The 20273-nt window shown below is 40.9% G+C and overlaps 1 protein-coding gene across 3 annotated transcripts in view; it reads right to left on the bottom strand.

Moving 5' to 3' along the window:
- Nucleotides 1-4264: 4264 nt before the first annotated feature.
- Nucleotides 4265-20273, bottom strand: part of arhgef38 (Rho guanine nucleotide exchange factor (GEF) 38) — a 91478-nt gene continuing 75469 nt past the window's right edge. For all 3 annotated transcript variants that reach the window (XM_069925594.1, XM_069925596.1, XM_069925595.1), the window contains one exon: nucleotides 4265-6919. In XM_069925594.1, the coding sequence (XP_069781695.1) occupies nucleotides 6734-6919 (186 nt within the window). In that variant the 3' untranslated portion in view covers nucleotides 4265-6733. The remainder of the gene's footprint in view (nucleotides 6920-20273) is intronic.

Genomic DNA, 20273 nt, shown 5'->3' with positions numbered 1-20273 from the left:
ATCAACTAGAAAGAGAGTGCAATACTGGTGTTCCAGAATCCAGAGGACTCCAAAAAAGAACAGCAATTGATATGCACCACAACACAGGGTTACTTAAACAAAAGTCGTTTTTAATTATAATTGAACAAAAAAACAGAATTAAACTTTAACTTATTACTTAACCTACCTAACCTACTCAATCCCCCCTCTAATAGACACACAGGTGTGTGTAATGTATATTTAAGATTAGAACAGTTCTTTGGATCACAGTCCAATCTCACTGGTTGCAGGCAATTTTTGTACTATGCACAGAAGTTAGCATTAACAAAGTTCACCGGTCTTTGGTGCTTAACAGGCAAATAGTTACCACTCTGGAGGGTTCTTGCTGGTTTTCAGAGGAAGATTCCTTTTCCAGGACATCCACAACAGATTCCTTTTCAATCAGTCTTGCTGACTAAACTTGCCCCCTTCAGGGTTCTCCAGATGATCCTCCTTCTTTCAGGTCACCTTTCACACCACCAGTCTTCTCCTTTGACCAGGCAGTCTTCCAAAGTTTGCCAGCTTGTCCCTCTGGAACTGATTTCTGTGCCTCTCCTCTCTGTTTCACACCCTCCCTCTCTGAGAGCAAAACTGTTCTGGCCAGCCTGCAAAGATCACATGTTCTCCCAGCCAAGCTGCTGAATGTTGCTTCTTTGTTGCTCCTCTGCAAAAAGCATTCTGCAAAAGTCCTGCAAATATTCTGTGTTTTAAAATGTGTTGGTGTGCATCCTGCTCTAGCAATTCACCCCAAGCCACCTCCAAATACTCTGTCACACTATTAGGAAATGAGGCAGGACAGATGACAGGAGTACACTTTGGGTCTATGGATCATAATGCCATTAGTATCAAGATAATTATGCAAAAGGATAGGTCTGGTCCTCAGGCTGAGATTCTAAATTGGAGAAAGGCCAGTTTTGAGGAAATGAGAAAGGATGAAGAATGTGTGGATTGGGACAGGTTAATTTTAATTCAGACATAGAGCACATTTACAGGCCCTTTTGGGCCATGAGCCCATGCCACCCAAATACCCCCATTAATATACAACCACATAAGTTTTTGTTTCAAAGAGTGGGAGAAAATTAGTGCACCCAGAAAAAACCCATGCAGACACATGGAGAATGTAGAAAGTCCTTACAGACAGCACTGAATTGGAACCCATTTGCTCATGCTGTAATATTGTTGCATTAACTGCTGCGCTAACTGTGCTGACAGGTTGTTTCCTGGCAAGATATGTGTACTAAATGGTGAAATTTTGAGAGTACAGAGTTTGTATGTTCCAGAGGGGTTAAAGGCATAAGGAACCATGGTTTTTAAGGGATATTGGGCATCTGGTTAAGAAGTGAGACATGTACAGCAGGTATAGGCAACAAGGAGCAAGTGAGGAACTTGAAGAGCATTAAAAAAAATTGCAAGAAAAAAATTAAGAAGGAAATCAGGAGGGCTAAAAGAAGACATGAGGTTACTTTGTCAGACAAGGTGTAAGAAAATCCTAAGGGCTTTTACAGGTATATGAAGGGCAAAAGGATAAGGGACAAAATTTGACTATGTGTGGAGCCAGAAGAGATGGAGGAGATCTTAAATAGGTTTTTTTGCACTCAGGAAACTTGCAAAGTCTAGGGAAGTAAGGTAAACAAGGAATAAGGTCATGGAAACTATACAGATTAAAGAAGAGGAGGTGCTTGTTGTCTTAAAGAGGATGAGGTTCCTTGGAGACACATGACAAGATAGGTTAAAGCCAGCATGATTTCCTTAAGGGAAAATCTTGCTTGGTAAACCCATTGGAATTCTTTGAATAAATGACAAGCAGGCTAGATAAAGGAAATGCAGAGGATATTGTGCATTTAGATTTTCAGAGGCCTTGACACTCGAGGCTACTTAACGAGAGCCCATGGTATAACAGGAAACATACTAGCATGGGTAGAGCATTGGCTGATTGGCAAGATGCAGAGAGTTGGAATACAGGGATCAAATTCTAGTTGGCTGCCAGTTGCAAGTGGTGTTCCACAGGGGTTGATGTTGGGGCCGCTTCTTTTTAAGCTGTATATCAATGATTTACATTTTGGAATGCCAAGTTTGGAGCTGATACAAAGGTAGATGGAGGAACAGGTGATGTGGAAGAAACAGGGAAGCTGCAGAAGGACTTAAGACAGATTAGGAGAATGGGCAGAGAAGTGGCAAATTAAACATAATGTCAGAAAGTGTACGGTCATGCACTTTTATAGACAAAATAAATGGACAGACTATTTTCTAAATGGGGAGAAAATTGAAAATTGCACGATGCAAAAGGACCTGTGAAGGATACTCTGAAAGTAAACTTTCAGGTTAAGTCAGTGATAAAGATAAATGTAATACTGGCTTTCACTTCAAGAGGACAGAATATAAGAACAAGGATGTGATGTGGAGGCTTTTTGAGCACTGATAAGATCTTATATTGTCCTGTTGTTTAAAAAGGGCTTCAAAATAACCCAGAAAATTATGGAGAGCATAACCAGTAATAGATAAGTTATTGGACGATCTAATAGATCAGATATACAAGTATTTGGATAGCTATGGATGGAATAGGGACAGTCAACTTGGCTTTGGGCGTGGTAGGTCTTTTTTAAACAAATCTTTAAGAGTTTTTCAAATATGTTACCAGGAAAGTCTGTGGATGTTGTCTACATGGACTTCATTTGAGGCCTTCGACAAAGTCCCAGATGGGAGGTTAGTCAAGAAGATGCAGTTGCTTGGTATGCATGGTGAGGTAGTAAACTGGATTTGGCATTGGCTTTATGGGAGAAGCCAGAGAGTGGTAGTGGATGATTGCTGCTCTGTCTGGGAGGCCTGTGACCAGAGGTGTGCCTCAAACATTTGTGCTGAGTCCACTGTTTGTCATCTAAAGGAATGATCTGGATAATAATGTGGTAAATTGGATCATCAGGTTTGCACATGACACAATAATTGGAGGTGTAGTGTACAACGAGGAAGGTTTTCAAAGCTTGCAGAGGGATATTGACCAGCTGGAAATATTGACAGCAAATTGGGAGATGGAATTTAATGCAGATAAGTGTGTGGTGTTGCATTTTGGAAGGACAAACTAAGGTAGAAAATACACAGTAAATTGTAGGGCACTGAGGAGTGTGGTAGAACACTGGTATCTGGGAATTCAGACACATAATTCCCTGAATGTGGCATCACAGGTAAATAGGGATGTGAAGAGAGCTGTTGGCACACTGGCCTTCAAAAATCAAAGTATTGAGTATAGGAGTTGGGATGTTATGATAAAATTGTATATGACATTGGTGAGGGCAAATTTGGAGTATTGTGTGCAGCTTTGGTCACCTAACTACTGGGAAGATATCAATAAAATTGAAAAAGTACAGAGAAGATTTACTAAGATGTTGTCTGGACATGAGCGACTGAGTTACAGGGAAAGGTTAAACAGGTTGGGACTTTATTCCTTGGAGCATAGAAGAATGAGGGGAGATTTAATGGAGGTATACAAATTATGAGGGGGACAGACAGAGTAAATGCAAGTAGGCTTTTTCCACTGAGGGTAGGTGAGATACAAACCATAGGGAGGAAGGGGATGTTTAGTGGGAACATTAGGGAGAATTTCTTCACACAAAGTGGTGTTAAAATGGAAGGAGCTGCCAGCTGGAGTGGTGATTGGGGGCTGAATTTTAACATTAAGAAAAGTTTGGACAGGTACATGGATGGGAGGGGTATGGAGGGATATGGACTGGGTCAGGTCAGTGGGACTAGGCAGAATAAGGGTTTGGCTCAGACTAGAAGGACCTATTTTCTGTGCTGTAATATTCTATGGTTTTACGATGTTGACTGATAGAAAGTAGCAAAGGTGGAGATTTAGGTGAACTCTCACACACCAGACGAAGAGGGAGAAACCTGAATAGTGGGAGGGGCCAGCTTATGATTTAGAAATCAGTGCCAAAGCCCAAAGTCAGTGACGTGTCAGGGGAAGATGAAATTCTGGGTGTCAGGTTTGCACCAAACTTTGCAACAGGAATTGGAACAGTCCACATTGATAGTCGTGGTCAATACAGTGAAAAGAGAAGCGATCACTGGGGTAAACTAGACTAAAGCTACCATTGTGGTAATGTTGCCGGGTCACAGAACACACAGGGTCTGGTTTAATTTGCTCATTTTCACAAAGCCCAAAGCACATCCTTATGTCAGTTTTCTTTGGCTGCCTTAAGAAATTTTTCAGTTATGGTCAAATGTATAAAAATAATCATTTTATTGTGCAATTTATTCAAGAGAGATCATCAGTTAACAGCTCATGAATCAATTTGTCCACTGACGGGTTGACAAGATAAATAGTTGTTTTCTCACTGAAAATAAACACCATTTGCACAAGTGTTTAAAATGTGACATTTGCACAAGAACATGCTACAGTTACAAATTAAGCCACATTAAAACCAACTACTTTTTTGTACATTCTAGCTATCAAAGACAATTCATGGAAATCATGAAAAATCTCCAGCTTAGTCTTCAGTGGAGAAATCATTGGTTGGGTTTATGGAGGAACAGCCAATATTGTTCACATCATCTCTGGGATAGGTGACCACACACACACACACACACACACTCTCTCTCTCTGATAATGAATACCACTTGACATTCATTATAACTATATTATAACATTCTGCTTCACATAAGGTCCTGTACTTTAAAATGTGTTGTGCAAAGGGTATAAAATCCTTACACTTGAACAGGAAGTTGCTTCCAAAAAAAAAAGGAACTCACAGCATCTCTAATGAGCTGAAATTTTAGCTTCATTCATACAACAGCAAAGTAACCTTTCCCTCTCCTTCCCCGCTTTAAACATGTAGGCCACTTAAATCTTCCATCACAAGCCACATATTAACTGGCCTTCATAGAAAAATTAACAGAAGGCACATCTCCTCAAACCAGATTTTAGGTTTTTCATAAAATTAGACATGCAGCTTTGCAAATATTTTCAACAAAACCAGTGAGATGAAAAAATTGTCAATATGTTTGGGTGGCACAATTTAACTAAATGTAGGAATTTCTTTCTAAACTTTCAGTATTTCCATATCTTCCAGATTCAAATTTCATGGATGAATTTTTTGAATTAAAATTTGTACATAAAGGTATAATAACTGCCTTTATGTTACAAAATGTTGAATTTAAAAACAGTCTTTTTAATTAGGATCAAAACTGAATGGGAGAATTATCTTAACATGTCTATTTCAGAAGAAGATTGGATTTCAGTTTTGGCTCTTAACCATGACTAATCTCTATGAACTAGGCACAGTTTGATTCAATACATTTTTCTAAGGTTAAGCTCGCTTGAATCTACCCAGATATCTAACTCATTGTGTGACAAATGTAAAGGATTTGAAGCTTCTTTGATACATATGTTTTGGAATTGTCCCAATTTAGTAGGATATTGGACAGCTATTTTCAGAATATTTTTGGGATCGATCTAGAACCACGTCCACTGATTGCAATGTTTGGCTTCTCCAGTGAAGTAAATGTATATTTAACTTCTAACCAGAAAGAGGTCTTAGCATTTTCTACATTACCGGCTAGAAGAGGAATATTTCTTAAATGAAAGAAGATTTTCCACCCACCCACAGACAATGGTTACTGGATATTATGTCCTTTCTAAGTTTGGAAAAAAATCAGACATAATATTAGGAAGATTAAGATCTCTTTCGATAGGACTTGGGGTCCATTTATAACTTACTTTTATAATTAGAATGATCAAAGTGCGGGGATGCAGTAAATGGGCATTTTTTGTCAGATCTCCGGAGGCTATTGCTCGATTTCAAGTCTGCCTGAATAACAATGTCAACCTTGGTTGATGGATGGGGTTAGATCTTTATAATCAACCTTTTTTTTCTCCTTTTTCCTTTCCTTTTCTTTTTTACCATTCACTATATGTTTAGATTGGAATATGAGTCCATGTATTATTATTTCTATATGATACCAATCCAAATGTATATTATATTTAATTTATATGGACTTACTATGTATGGTTCTAATTTTAAAAGAAAAGGAAGGAATAAGTAATTAACTTCATTCAAAATAGCAATCAGTTTTAACACAGGTAATCCCATTGAGGTAAAGAGGCTGGCAGTCATCTTAAAAAAAAGTCATTCGTTTATATGACTGAAATTGATGGGTATCAAAGGTTATGGAGAGAAGGCCGGGGAGTGGGGAGAATAGATCTGCTCATATTTGAATGTCAGGGCAGACTTGAGGGCTGAATAGCCTATTTCTTCTCCTAGGTCTTGTGGTTTAACATCTAAAGCACTTCTCAGTCAATGCAGTACACAGACATGCTGGAGAAGCTCAGCAGGTCACACAGCATCCAGAAGTAAAAGGTGGTCAGCATTTCAGGTCTGAACCCTTCTTCAAGAGTGCCTAAAAGCAGGGAGGCTCCTGAATAAAAAAGATGAGGAGAGGAAGAACACAAGCTAATAGGTAAAATGTAATAGGTCCAGTTGCTGTAGCTGAAGTGGGAACCGTTCCATCAATGTAGACAGAGTGAGACCCTTTCCCAGTCACTGTAGACAGAATGAGACCCTTTCCCACTGGCAAATGGTGCAGCTACTTCTCCCAGTCAATCCTGTCCACCTCAAATGACACGGGCTGGCTCCTTCCACGTAATGTCGAAATCCAGGACAGCAGCCATTTGGTAACAGATGTCCTTCCATCATCTCAAATGTTTACAGGTGGTGAGTCCTCATGCATAAGACATTTTTCCCAAATAGTTTGCCGGAACATAGCCCCTTTTGCCATTCACCTCTGCCAGCCACCAATCCTTGTTGCCACTCAGGTCACTGGATTTGACTATCTTCACTCGCTCATACTCTTGAAGGCTGAGCTCATGTTCACTTCGTGCTTGAAAGGGGTACACAGCATAGAAGATCTGTAAGGAATAAAAGAGTGGGCACTGGTAAGAATCCAGCACAAGCATTGCCTTCTCCTTCCTTTCATGTCTTGTTTGATATCATTACTTGGGCATGATATTTGTCCACACTGCCTCTAATCCAAGATCCAAATCAGCCTCTTTCTACAACTCCCCCTTGGTCAGTGTGCCTAAAACGGTTGCGCCCATGCTTAGTAGTGGACATCGAGGGGTGATGGCTCTGGCGGAGTCAGCCAACCACCACATGGACCCAGAGCGAGAAAACACCCTGTGAGGTGGCTGCGGAGGCTGGTGGGGTGATGAGAGAGAACCAGAGGGATTCTGACATTATTCTGCCTGGGTTGTGATAGGGTGACGTAAGGACAGAAGTATGAAAAATAGGGGTATGAGCTTTATCAGTCACAGTGAGGAAGAAACCATCTTTATTAAAGAGGGCATTTTAGTTAACCTGAAGTGGAAAGCCTCATTGTGAGAACAGATGTGATAGAAGAATTATGAGAAAGGGTATTATATTGGTGGATGAGCAGGATAAGCTGACCAATGCTGACCTCCCAAAAGTGAGTTGTAACTTTAGCATGTATTAATTATAGTGATTAATTGTATTGACATTGGAAATGGTGAAAAAGAATTCAATAGTTACCTATGAATGATCAGTTTTATTCATTTTATGAAAAATTATATACTTCTGAGGGAAAACAGGACACTGGTTCTTTCAAATCCTATTTATCTAAATTAAACTTACCTGATCTACGAGGACCTGGAGGGTCTCAGGATGCACCGATCTATGAGGACCTGGAAAATCTCAGGATGTACCGACCTAAGAGAGCCTCTGCTTCCTCAGGAGTTTGCGGAGGAGCTAGTGGAGTTGTTCAAATGAACCGGTATGGACTTGAAGGGCCGACATGGCCTGTTTCCATGCTGTAAACGATTATATGGTTATATGAGGGGGAAAAACCCAGCCGAAGACTCTACAGAAACAGAGCCCACAGAGGTGGACAAGCAAGGGGCTCAGTGGCTGAAGGAGTAACAACAGGCTGTGGGCTGCTGGAGAACAAGGAATCGGGACTGGGATCTGTGAGGTGCCGAGGGTGAGCAGGGGTCCTGAAGGGTCTTGGGAATTAGCAGTTTCCTGACCATATCAGAGGTCGGGAACCAGGAGCTCAGGTCACTACTGGAATAAATTTGAGGCTGTGCAGCTGCACGTTAATTAGCACAAGAGGCAAATCCATGGAAAGGTTCGAAGGTTCATTTTATTGTCACATAATTATACAATAAAAATGTGATATACATGACGCACTTCAACTTTTGTCTGCCATAAAGCAAAAAAAAGTCACCATGAGCATTGCCCGGTATCCTAACAATAAAAGAAAGAGAAGCAAAAGAGAGTTCCTTCAGACATAGACTCCAATTCAAACCATTGGCACATTAAGATCAGGAAGCCGTCAGCACCCTTGTGAATCCCATTTCTGGTACCTGGTTCCCATGAGCCAGTCTCCAGCAGACTGCGGCCTGTGTGGGTGCTATGACCACAAGTGTCTAGCTGTCAGGAGTGTGTGTGGGTTTTTCAACCACAAGTCACAAGCAGTCCACAGCCTGTGTGAGTCCTTCAGCAGCTGAGCCCCTCACTGCTCCACTGCCATGGTCACCTTCCCTGTAGGGTTGTCTCTATGCTTCTCCTTCTCAACGGATGGCTAGTCCACTGCTCCTCTAGATTCTGCAACCCCTTCTGGTATGCTGCCCAGCACAGGCGCAGATCCTGTGGTTGCAGGATTTTTTTAAAAAACCATCGGCCCCTTTAATGTCTCTGAAAGGACTCCCTTCTGCTTCTCTTTCCCATTGGTGGGGGCGCTGGGCTGGTGTTGTCTCTCTGCGTGCCTTTAGAGCAAACAAAAGTCAACAAAGTTTGTGGGTCATTGTTTGTTACTGCCTGCTGCAACTTTACTGAACACAATCAAAACGAGAGAGAGAGAGAGAGAGAGAGAGAGAGAGCCCCTAGCATGGTGTATGCTCCCTGCTAGTACTCAGTTCAACTAACGCGCCCTTGTGGGGCTCGCGCATGCGCAGTGTGCTGTTTTTAAAAATATTTTATTTACCATTTTAAATCATATGACATTAGTTATCATGTTTCGATACAAACATATAATTGAATACAACCCTCCCCCCCAACCTCCCTCATCCACCCAGCTAACACCCTCCCTCCTCCCCTACCCACCTACAAAGAAAGAAGAAAGGAGATCACCATTAAGAACAACAATGATCAACTTTTTAGCTGCGGAGACTGAGACGTCGACTGGAACAGACCAGGAGATTAAATTTTAATACCAAGAGTTTTTAAATATGGGCTCCATACTTTTACAAATAAATGATATTTATCCTCAAATTATACGTTATCTTTTCTAGAGGAATACAGGATTTCATTTCACTATGCCATCTTTGCATTCCTAAAAATAAATCAGATTTCCAAGTACTAGCCAAACATCTTTAGAAGCAGTCAGAGCCAAACGTAAAAATTCAATTTGATTCATAGTCAATCTCAATCCTAAAGTAATCGACTTAATGTCCCCTGTTGGAATCTAGGGGTGAAAACATTATGAAAGAAATGATTAATTAATAATTTTATATTTACTGCATGGTTCAGGGAAAAAGAGGAATGTGATTAAGTGGCAATCACAGCATGGAGCAAAGTTGGCTGAGCAAAATAGTCTGCTCCCAAATACAGGGAGAGGAAATGCGTAAAACGATTTAGGAGGAATGCTCAAACTGAAGGAGGTGGTGAGTAGCACAGGAGACACAGGCCAGACCAGAACAAAGAATGGCCTGCAAGAAACAAAGGGAATGGAAAACCAGTCTAGGAGGAAGATTAAGGGATGAGGAGGTGTTAAAGAGAACAGCAGAAATTGGCCAGACAGGAACAGAATGATGATTAGAAATATCTGGGGATGAATTAATTTCTGATCAAAACAACAGGATAGTCTGTCCTGGAGGATTAAGATGGGACCGCTACACCCCAGATATCTGCAAAACAGGAGATGACTTGTGATAACCCTTATGCAAAAAGATCTAGCAAAGGAAGCCAACTTTTGTTCTGTATGATAAGGTTGATCTATATAAACTGAGCCAACTGGACAATAGGGGTCAGTCTTGGGGAATAGCTCACTGTGCAGATGACCTTTGAACTAACGACTGACCCAGAGCTCTGTTAAGTTTTATTCTTGTGCTGTGTAATAAATTGACTGTTGAACCGAATACCTTCTCCTATCACTTCATTCAAAGAACACGCTGGACTCAGACCACACATAGACTAAATTAAGAGTAAGGTAAAGCTAGAGTCTGACAATTTGGTGACCACGACGTGATGAAGATGGAGAAGTGACGGAAGAAAAAGATACGAAACACCGGTCGATTGTGGTGTGGTGATAACAACAAGTGACCATTCTACAAAGGGAGGTAAGCAGACGCCTGTTTAAACGAAGTTCAGCTATTGGCAACGATAAAATTGTGTGTTGTCACTACTCTGCAAAAGCCCTAGTTAAAGCCAAAGAATAAAAGAAATGGGGGTTAGAGTCCCCCGTAAGGAGCGGGGGTTAGAGTCCCCTGCACAAAAAAGGGGGTTGGAGTCCCCCTAGTAGAACGGGGTTGGAGTCCCCTGTAGAAAAAAGAGGGTTAGAGTCCCCCTAGTAGAATGGGGTTGGAGTCCCCTCGTAGTGATCTCAAGAGATAGGTTTAGACACTTGGCCAATTAGAATAAGGTGTATTGTGATAGTTATTTGTTTCTATAGTGTGTAATAAGTATTTGATTAAGGATCGTGTACCATAGTAGTGTATAATAAGTATCTGTATAAGGCGTACTGTGTTATAGTTAATTGTTTCTATAGTGTATAAGTATCTGTTTAAGAATCGTATAGTGTATCATAATAGTTTATAATAAGTATTTGTTTAAGGATTGTGTACAGTGTGCCGCTGGTGTTTATAACAACGTGGGAAGGGTCGAAGTAGATTGCAGGGTGTCAAAATCCTACCAGGGGAGAGACCCAGTGAAGTATGAAGGGTAAAGGGTTAAAAATCGGAACAGAGATGGAAGGAGTAAATAGGGATGTAGGGCAAGAGCTCGGGGAAGACAGAGGAGTTCCCCCATCTGTAAACCGACAGTGGGAAAAAACAAGGAATCAATTACTGGGAGGATTACCGAAGGGAGAGGAGGTACAGGCTATGGCACGGTACGAACAGATATGGAAAGAGCTGCAGATTCAGGGGAAGGTACCGTGAGAGTTTGAAAAAATCCGGCTGGTACTGTACTTAGAAGCAGAGAGGGAAGCAGCCAAGGAGGTACAGGAACATGAGGCAAAGGGACAAGGATCTATATGGAATAAAAGAAGGCTTAAACAACAGAAAGAAGTGAAGGAACAGAGAAGGGCAGATTTACACAATATGACATTGGCTTGCATGGCTGTGGAAGCGAACCTTCAACATGATATTAAAAAGGGATCCCATATCACTAAGGAGAATACGGGGGAGGTTAAGCCGTCAGCCCCGCTATATCCAAAGTTACCAGAGACATTGCCACCACCTTATCCGATTCCACAGATGCCAGTGATGCAGATAAATGAGGGAATAGTGAATGTTACTGAATTAGCAGGTCACGAACTCCAGGAGGCGAAGGAGAGACTTAAGAGAGTTATGCAGGAAAGGGTGGAGGAAATGAAGGAGTTAACAAAGGAAATACAGAATGATGTATGTAAAGTAAGGGAAACTAGTATGCGACTGGAAAAAACAAATGAGAGAGAGCAAGAACAGACACTTGAGAATGCCTTCTCGGTAGGAATGTCAGAGGATCACACCACCCCCACTCCTCACAATAGACAAAAGGAGTCAGAGGATGAGGAGATCTTGACCTTTTTGAGTCAGTGTAAGGAGAGTTGGACGGATAAAGCAGGAGTACACCCAGCCACAGATCCCTTGAAGACTACACTTTTTAGGGCTGCAGTAACGAGCGGACTGCCAGCTGTAGTTAGGGAAGCGTTAGAGAATAACCCTGATATTCCTGGTTGCTCGAATGAGCAATGGGAAAAACATTTGACCCATCACATGAAACGTTACAGGGCTAAGCAAAAGGAGGACAAACAAACTACGGAGTCGGCACAAGTGCAACTCCTTAAGCTTCAATTGGAAGAGGCTAGGAAAAAGGCAAATGAGACAAAAAAGAATTCCTCAAAGGGTGCAAACCAGATGATTCAGCAGCCACCGCAGCCACCACAAGGGAATAATATGAGTTGGCACCCGGCCCCCATATTGGGCAGAATGGGAGGTCCAATGGGGGGATTCCGAGTAAGAGGGAGAGGTCGGGGTGCTGAATGCAGCCAGCCGTATGTTTTGTATGTGGTCAGCCAGGACACTGGAAGAGAGACTGCCCCCTAGTTTGGGGTCCTCAGGACACTGGGGGAAGGGGATATGGACCACCACAAAATGAGCATTGGGTCCAGCCCCAGAGATCGTCAGTGCCACCCCCGGTACATCAGGCACCCCATGCGGCTCTAGCTCCGAAGAGACAATTCCCTTTGCTGACAGAGGAGGAGCAATATTGCCCACAGTGACGGAGCCCGAGCACCCACGAGCAGGCTAGGTTGGCAGACCCTTTCCTGCAGATTAAAGTAATGGACATGGAAGTATCCTTTTTAGTGGATACAGGAGCCAGATTTTCAACACTCACTGGCGCTGAGTTTCAAGCTAAAACAGCTGATAGGGTTCTCGGGTATACCAGAAAATCTGCCGTTTTCTACACCACTAGTCACTTCTGTGGCAGAACAGACTTTTACAGATCAATACATTTTGTCAGCCAGGTGCCCTACCAATCTTTTGGGCAGAGACCTGTTGGTCAGGTGCGGAGCATCGATCCTTTGTGGACCCAGCGGAATAGAGGTCACCTTTCCAAATGGATATTCTATGAACTGTTCATTAACTACACTTCATTCCGGTTCTCAGATGTTGTTGGCGGCAGCTGGAGGATCCGCGTCTGAGGGACAATGGGCTGACATTTACTGGGGGCTGTTGGAACCAGAGGACCCACAGAAGGGAGGGCTGCTAAAGCTTTATAATCAATGGAAGCCGTGGATCCAGACGTTACACCCGTATACCCCTCCCTCGGACCCCCCCCCATATGACCCTCTTTTACGATAGGGATGGGGATGAAATGTATCAGCATGCCTTTTATGAAGAGGTAGAGGGCATGCTATGGGAAATTAATTCAGACTACATAGTGGTAGGAAAGGAGGGAGTGGCCGCTATGGTAGCACTGACATCTGAACAGCTGGAATGGTATGAGATGGCAGGTGAGGCCATTCCTCATGTCACCCTTGCAATTGGCACTACTCACCAGGCAAAAGATTTGGGACCGAAGTGTCGGAACTTGATGTCCCTAAGTGACTGGTCCGATACCCAAATACCGACAGTGCAGTTCTCCTCATCTGGTCAGGCATACAGGATTTTGTCTCCGACATATGATTGAGTCCTCCTTGAGCATAGACAGATTGAACGCTTTCATGGAAGAGAGAAGATGGATCACCCCGACTCGGCCCCTATGCTAATTCTCTCCCTGAGAACCTGTGGTCAGTAGGATCAGCAGATGTGGGTTTTTGTCAGCAGGTTGATCCCATAACCTTTGAACTGTCAGATTACACCCCAATTTGGCAGATGCAGTATCCCCACAAACCTGAAGCTGAGGAAGGTTTGGCAGATACCATTGATGACCTTATGTATTCAGGGGTGTTGGAACATTCGTGTTCTAGTTGGAATACACCCATCTTACTTGTTCCGAAACAGGACACGGGCAAATATCGGATGGCCCATGACTTAAGGCACATCAATGGTATTGTGAGAACACCCACAGTTTCAGTACCAAACCCATATACTGCCATGACTGCTTTAACCCCTAACCACAAGTGGTTCTCTTGCATAGATTTAGCAAATGCTTTCTTTTCCTTGCCGCTGGCAGAACCATTAAGAGATGTGTTCGTTCATGTATAGAGGTAGAAAGTTGCGGTATACTAGGCTTCCGCAGGGCTTTATCTTATCTCCAGGGATTTTCAATCAGGTGTTGAAAGAACAGCTGGGGGGGCTAGCACTGCCATGTGGGGTAGTTCTGATCCAGTATGTAGATGACATCCTATTAGCAGCACCTGATCATACTTCCTGTTTGGAGGCCACCTGTCTCCTGCTAGTGCAGCTGTTCAAGGCAGGCTTTAAAGTCTCTGGCTTAAAGTTGCAATGCTGCAGGCAGGTGGTCACCTTTTTAGGTAGAATGGTCTCAGCGAAAGGCACAGGGATTTCTCCTGCACATCGAACAGCGATACTACATCATCCAAAACCAAACAGTTAAGGAAATGCTTTCGTTTTTGGGTTTGTCTGGTTATAGTAGGCAGTTTATCCCATCGTATGGTGAGTTGACACATCCACTGCGAACTTTGGTGAATGAGCAGGGGATGAGGAATCTGGGAGCTACACTTGATTAAACTGCATAGGCTGAGATGAGTTTTATTCTATTGAAGCAAGCTCTTACAACAGCTATAGATTTGGCGATTCCAAATTATAAACTACCTTTCTTTTTGGATGTTTCTGAAAAAGCACACACAATTGATGGTGTTCTTTTTCAGAAAAAAGGGGGTGGAAGATGTGTGCTCATGTATGTGAGTATCACACTAGACCCAACGGAAGACAGACACCCACCATGTACGAGACATGCAGCGGGAGTAGCAAAGATTCTACAAAAGGTGGCACACATAGTAATGGGACACGGCCTGACGGTATTAACAACACATGGTATTGTAGCATTTGTGAGCTCGACAGCATTTACAATGACTTCGCTAAGGCAGACGAGACTAGAAAAGATCCTGAATGCTCCAAATGTTACGTTTACCCATGAAGGCATTAACATGGCAGACAATATGGGAGAGGGAGAACCACACTGTTGTGAGAAGAGGGTAGTAAAGGATATTAAAATAAGACCTGACTTACAGGCTACACCCTTAAGAGAACCAGATGAAACCTTGTTTACAGATGGGTGGTGTTACAGACACCCCACAGATGGATTGAAAGCTGCCTATGCGGTCGTACAAAAAATTACAGGAGGATTTGAAGAAATCATTACAGGGACAGTGAGAGGAAAGGAGTCAGCACAACTCACAGAACTACAGGGAATGATAGCAGCATTAGAATGGGCAGAAGAGAAGAAGGTCAATATATATACAGACTCGGCATATGTGGTAGGGACAATACAGGTTGAGCATTAGTCAATGGATTAGAAGTGGGTTTTTAACAGCAGCAAGGACCCCAATTAAACACGAGAAGGACGTTAGGAAACTGGCTGAGGCCCTCCTGAAACCAAGGGCATTAGCAGTTCTTAAATGTAAAGGACATGATAGAACAGATACGATGGTGGCTCGGGGAAATCAGGAAGCGGACATGGCCGCTAAAAGGGCAGCAGGATACGGCCCTCAGTTTATTATGATACAGGCAGACAGAACAGCACATGACTTATTACCACCGTGTAGGGTAGAAGTAATAATACAGGAACAAGCAAAGGCATCACCTCAGGAAAGGATGGTATGGGAGGAAAGGGGGGCAACCGAAGATCAAGGACTATGGAGATCGATAGACGGGAGGCCAGTTTTACCATCTGGACTCATGAAACCCCTCCTCAAGGAGGCGCATGGGCTAACACACTGTGGAAAGAAGCAGATGATAAGGTACTTGATACATTGGTGGCACCCCTTCCTGCCGGCGATGGTGGAGAACCATATTAGAGAGTGTGAGGTATGTATAACTTTCAATGTCAAGGCGACTGTAAAGCCACATGAAGGACAGTTCCCGTTACCTAAGTTACCAGGGCAAGAAATCGTACTTGATTATACAGACATGATTGAGAGGGTAAGTGGCTATCGATACCTCTTAGTAGCAGTAGATGTGTTCACAGGGTGGCCGGAGGCAATCCCTGCTAAAAGAGAAGATGCAAGGACAGTATGTAAATTTTTGATCAACCAGTATATTCCGAGACACGGATTTCCTAGAAAAATTAGGTCCGATAATGGAAGTCATTTTAAGAATAACGATCTACAGGAGGTAGAAGCGATGTTGGGGTTGAAACATGCCTTTGGAACGGTGTACCATCCACAATCCCAAGGGAAAGTGGAGAGGATGAACCAAACAATAAAAGGTAAGATCGGGAAAGTACAGGCACGGACCAAACTAAATTGGGTGGATGCTTTGCCCCTGGCATTAATGTCAATAAGGAGTTCGGTAAGTTCTGTGACAGGATTTACTCCATATGAACTACAAACGGGGCACCAGTTTCCGGGACCGGGAGCCGGAATTCAGACTACGAAGAATGAGGTAAGTTCAATGGGATGCAAGCTTTATTATGATAAACTAACGGCTCTGGTGTCAGATTTTTCACAACAGGTCACAAGTCCCAACAGAGAAGGGGTAACACCGATACCTTCAGTCGCGGAGTGGGTTCTGCTAAAGGTCATCAAAAGAAAGTGGTCGGAGCCCAGGTGGACAGGACCCTACAGAGTGGTGGAGAGGACGTCCCACACGGTTCGACTACAGGGAAAAGGCGAGACGTGGTATCATTGGAGTCAGTGTGCAGCAACGGACCCACCTACACGGACACTGGAACAGATTCGAACGGAGGTGACTGAGAACCTGTGAAGCAACTACGGACTAAGAACTTATTGAACGGCTCCCTTTAAAGAAACTATTGGATTACGGTGACTGTATTTCAGTATTTGAAATGATATTTCTACATTGAAGTCAACAGAATTTAGGGGGCTGTGATGGACACTATGTGGGGACTATGGGTGATGTTGTTCCTAGCCCTTGAAGCATCTGGAGAAGGAAACAACTGTACAAAGTGTTTGTGGTCAGCCTGGGAGGCCCATAACGAACCGAAACAGTACTTTGCGGATTGGACTGACGTTCCTGAACACTGTGTTGGGGCCCCCACTGGACTGAAGTGTGTTCATAATGGCCAAGTTTGTGAGGTTAAGTTTAACAAGAGGTCGGAGATGCAGGTCCTTGCAAAAACTCCTGAGGTCTTGGTCCCATAAGTTAACTGGTGGTTGGTCTCATTTTCATGAGACCAAAAGGGGGACTGTTGGAATCTAGGGGTGAAAACATTATGAAAGAAATGATTAATTAATAATTTTATATTTACTGCATGGTTCAGGGAAAAAGAGGAATGTCATTAAGTGGCAATCACAGCATGGAGCAAAGTTGGCTGAGCAAAATGGTCTGCTCCCAAATACAGGGAGAGGAAATGCATAAAACGATTTAGGAGGAATGCTCAAACTGAAGGAGGTGGTGAGTAGCACAGGAGACACAGGCCAGACCAGAACAAAGAATGGCCTGCAAGAAACAAAGGGAATGGAAAACCAGTCTAGGAGGAAGATTAAGGCATGAGGAGGTGTTAAAAAGAGAACAGCAGAAATTGGCCAGACAGGAACAGAATGGTGATTAGAAATATCTGGGGATGAATTAATTTCTGATCAAAACAACAGGATAGTCTGTCCTGGAGGATTAAGATGGGAGCGCTACACCCCAGATATCTGCAAAACAGGAGATGACTTGTGATAACCCTTATGCAAAAAGATCTAGCAAAGGAAGCCAACTTTTGTTCTGTATGATAAGGTTGATCTATATAAACTGAGCCAACTGGACAATAGGGGTCAGTCTTGGGGAATAGCTCACTGTGCAGGTGACCTATGAACAAACGACTGACCCAGAACTCTGTTAAGTTTTATTCTTGTGCTGTGTAATAAATTGACTGTTGAACCGAATACCTTCTCCTATCACTTCATTCAAAGAACACGCTGGACTCAGACCACACATAGACTAAATTAAGAGTAAGGTAAAGCCAGAGTCCGACACCCCTTACAAAAATAACATTGGATCAAGCGGTAAATTTACTTTTAATACTCGCTCCAAAATCAATTGAACTTGTAACCAAAAATTCTTAACCTTATATGTCCAAGTTGAGTGAAAAAAGTACCTAGTTCTTGTCCACATCTAAAACATAAATCTGAAGAACTTAATTCAAATTTATTTAATTTCTGAAGGAGTTAAATACAATTGATGTGAAAAATTATATTGCACTAATCTATATCTTACATTTATAACCTTAGTCATACTATCCTTACACAAATTTCTCCAAACATTTTCATCTGTCTTTCTATTTAAATCAAGTTCCCATTTCATTCTTGATTTATGAACATTCAACGTAGGCATTTTATTTTGTAATAACTTATACATCTCAGAAATAAATTTATTTGTTTCTTCCTTAGTGAGCAATAATTTTAAAAAGATTGCCTAGGTAATTTTAATCTATGTCCTAAATTCTCCAACAAAAAAGTTTTAACCTGATAATAACCAAAAAAAAGTATGACTGGGAACTTGAAACTTCTCCTTCATTTCATTGAAAGATAAAAAAAAACCTTCCCTGCTTCAAAACAATCTTCAACTTTTTAAATCCGCAATTGATTGTATATTCTCAAAAACTGATTATTGACAGTAAAAGGAAAAAAGTTTATTCTGATATAAAGGCATTTTCTCTGAAATCTTTCTCTTCCCACCTGTCTGATAATCAATTTTATTACATGGTTCAATTAAATATTTTAAAATTGGTGGATCTATACCAGTTAAAAATTTTGAATTACAGTTATAAATAAATTCAGCCATAAACTTATCATTAATTTTATCTATTTCTATATTCGTCCAAATAGAAGATTTATTTAGATCAAACATTGCATTAATAAATTTCAATTGAACAGCCTTATAATAATTCTGAAAATAAGGAACTTGCAAACCACCTAATTCAAATTTCCAAGTTAATTTCTCCAAAGATACCCTATTCATTTTCCCTTTACATAAAAATTTTCTTACAATTAAATTAAGGTCTTTGAAAATTTTTTAGAGTATTAAACAAGGAATAGATTGAAAAAGATATTGGATCCTCGGAAAGATATTTGTTTTAATACAATTCACTCCTCCTATGAAAGTAATAGGTAAATCATTCTATTTAAATCATCTTTAATTTTATTAAATAATGGAACATAATTTAACTTATACAAATTATCTAAATTTTTATCAATTCTAATACTTAAATATTTAATCTAATTATTTGTCCACCTAAATTGAGCTACACATTTACAGTGATCATAATCTCCTACTAACAGCATAATTTCACTTTTATCCCAATTAATTTTATAACCAGATATTTTTCCTTTTATATAAAGAAATTAAAGAATTTTCATGATCTGTTATATAAATCAATACATCATATGCAAATATACTAATTTTATATTCCTCTTCATTCACTTTAATTCTTTTAATACCAACATCTTGTTTTATTGATAGTGCCTGCGGTTTAATTGCTAAAACAAACAATGCAGGAGATAAAGGACAATCTTGTCCAGCTGATCGTGTTAATGAAAAAGGAGAGAGTTGTCTATTAGTGACTACTTTAGCCATAGGATTCTTATATAAAGCTTTAATCCAATTCATAAACTTTGACGCAAATTGAAACCTTAAATAAATAATTCCATTCTAATCTATCAAAAGCCTTTTCTGCATAGAACAAGTCTAATGCTGTCTCTGAGAACTATGTATTAAACTAATTAATTTAGCTTCATTATCAGCAGAATATCTTTTTTAAATAAATCCAGATTGATTTAAATGGACCAACTCAGGTAAATATTCATTTACTCTATTAGCCAAAACCTTAGCAACAATTTTATAATCAACATTTAATAGGTCTATAAGACTCAGGTTTTAATAAATCTTTATCTTTCTTAGGTATTATTGTTATGCCAGCATTTGAAAAAGATTCAGGTAAAGAACAAGTTACAGTTGCTTGTTTTAATACTTCTATTAATAAAGGCATCAATAAAACTTTAAATTTTTTATAAAATTCAGACGTAAATCCATCTTCACCAGGAGAAGCTTCTGTAAGAAATCCTTAATTTCTTCTTTGTTATTCAATGATTGAGATGACTATAACTTAGTATAATACTCTCTAAGGAAATCATTTATATCCTATGGTTTATAAGTAATTTTCAAATTCTTTTAAACAGCATTAATAACCCTGATGCTTGCTCTGTTTTCAATTGCCAAGTTAAAACCTTATATGCTCGTTCTCCCAACTCATAATATTTTTGTTGAGTTCTATCAATTAATTTCTCAGTCCTATGTCTGAATTAAATTATAATGCATTTTTTAATTTATCAATTCTAACCTCTTTTTTCCAGATGGTTTTTTGTAAATTTTTTTGAAAATCATAATTTCTTTCTCTAATTTATCTACTTCT

This window comes from Narcine bancroftii, chromosome 3, assembly GCF_036971445.1.
Source record: "Narcine bancroftii isolate sNarBan1 chromosome 3, sNarBan1.hap1, whole genome shotgun sequence".
Lineage (NCBI taxonomy): Eukaryota > Metazoa > Chordata > Chondrichthyes > Torpediniformes > Narcinidae > Narcine > Narcine bancroftii.
This window is presented reverse-complemented; position numbering and strand designations above follow the sequence as displayed.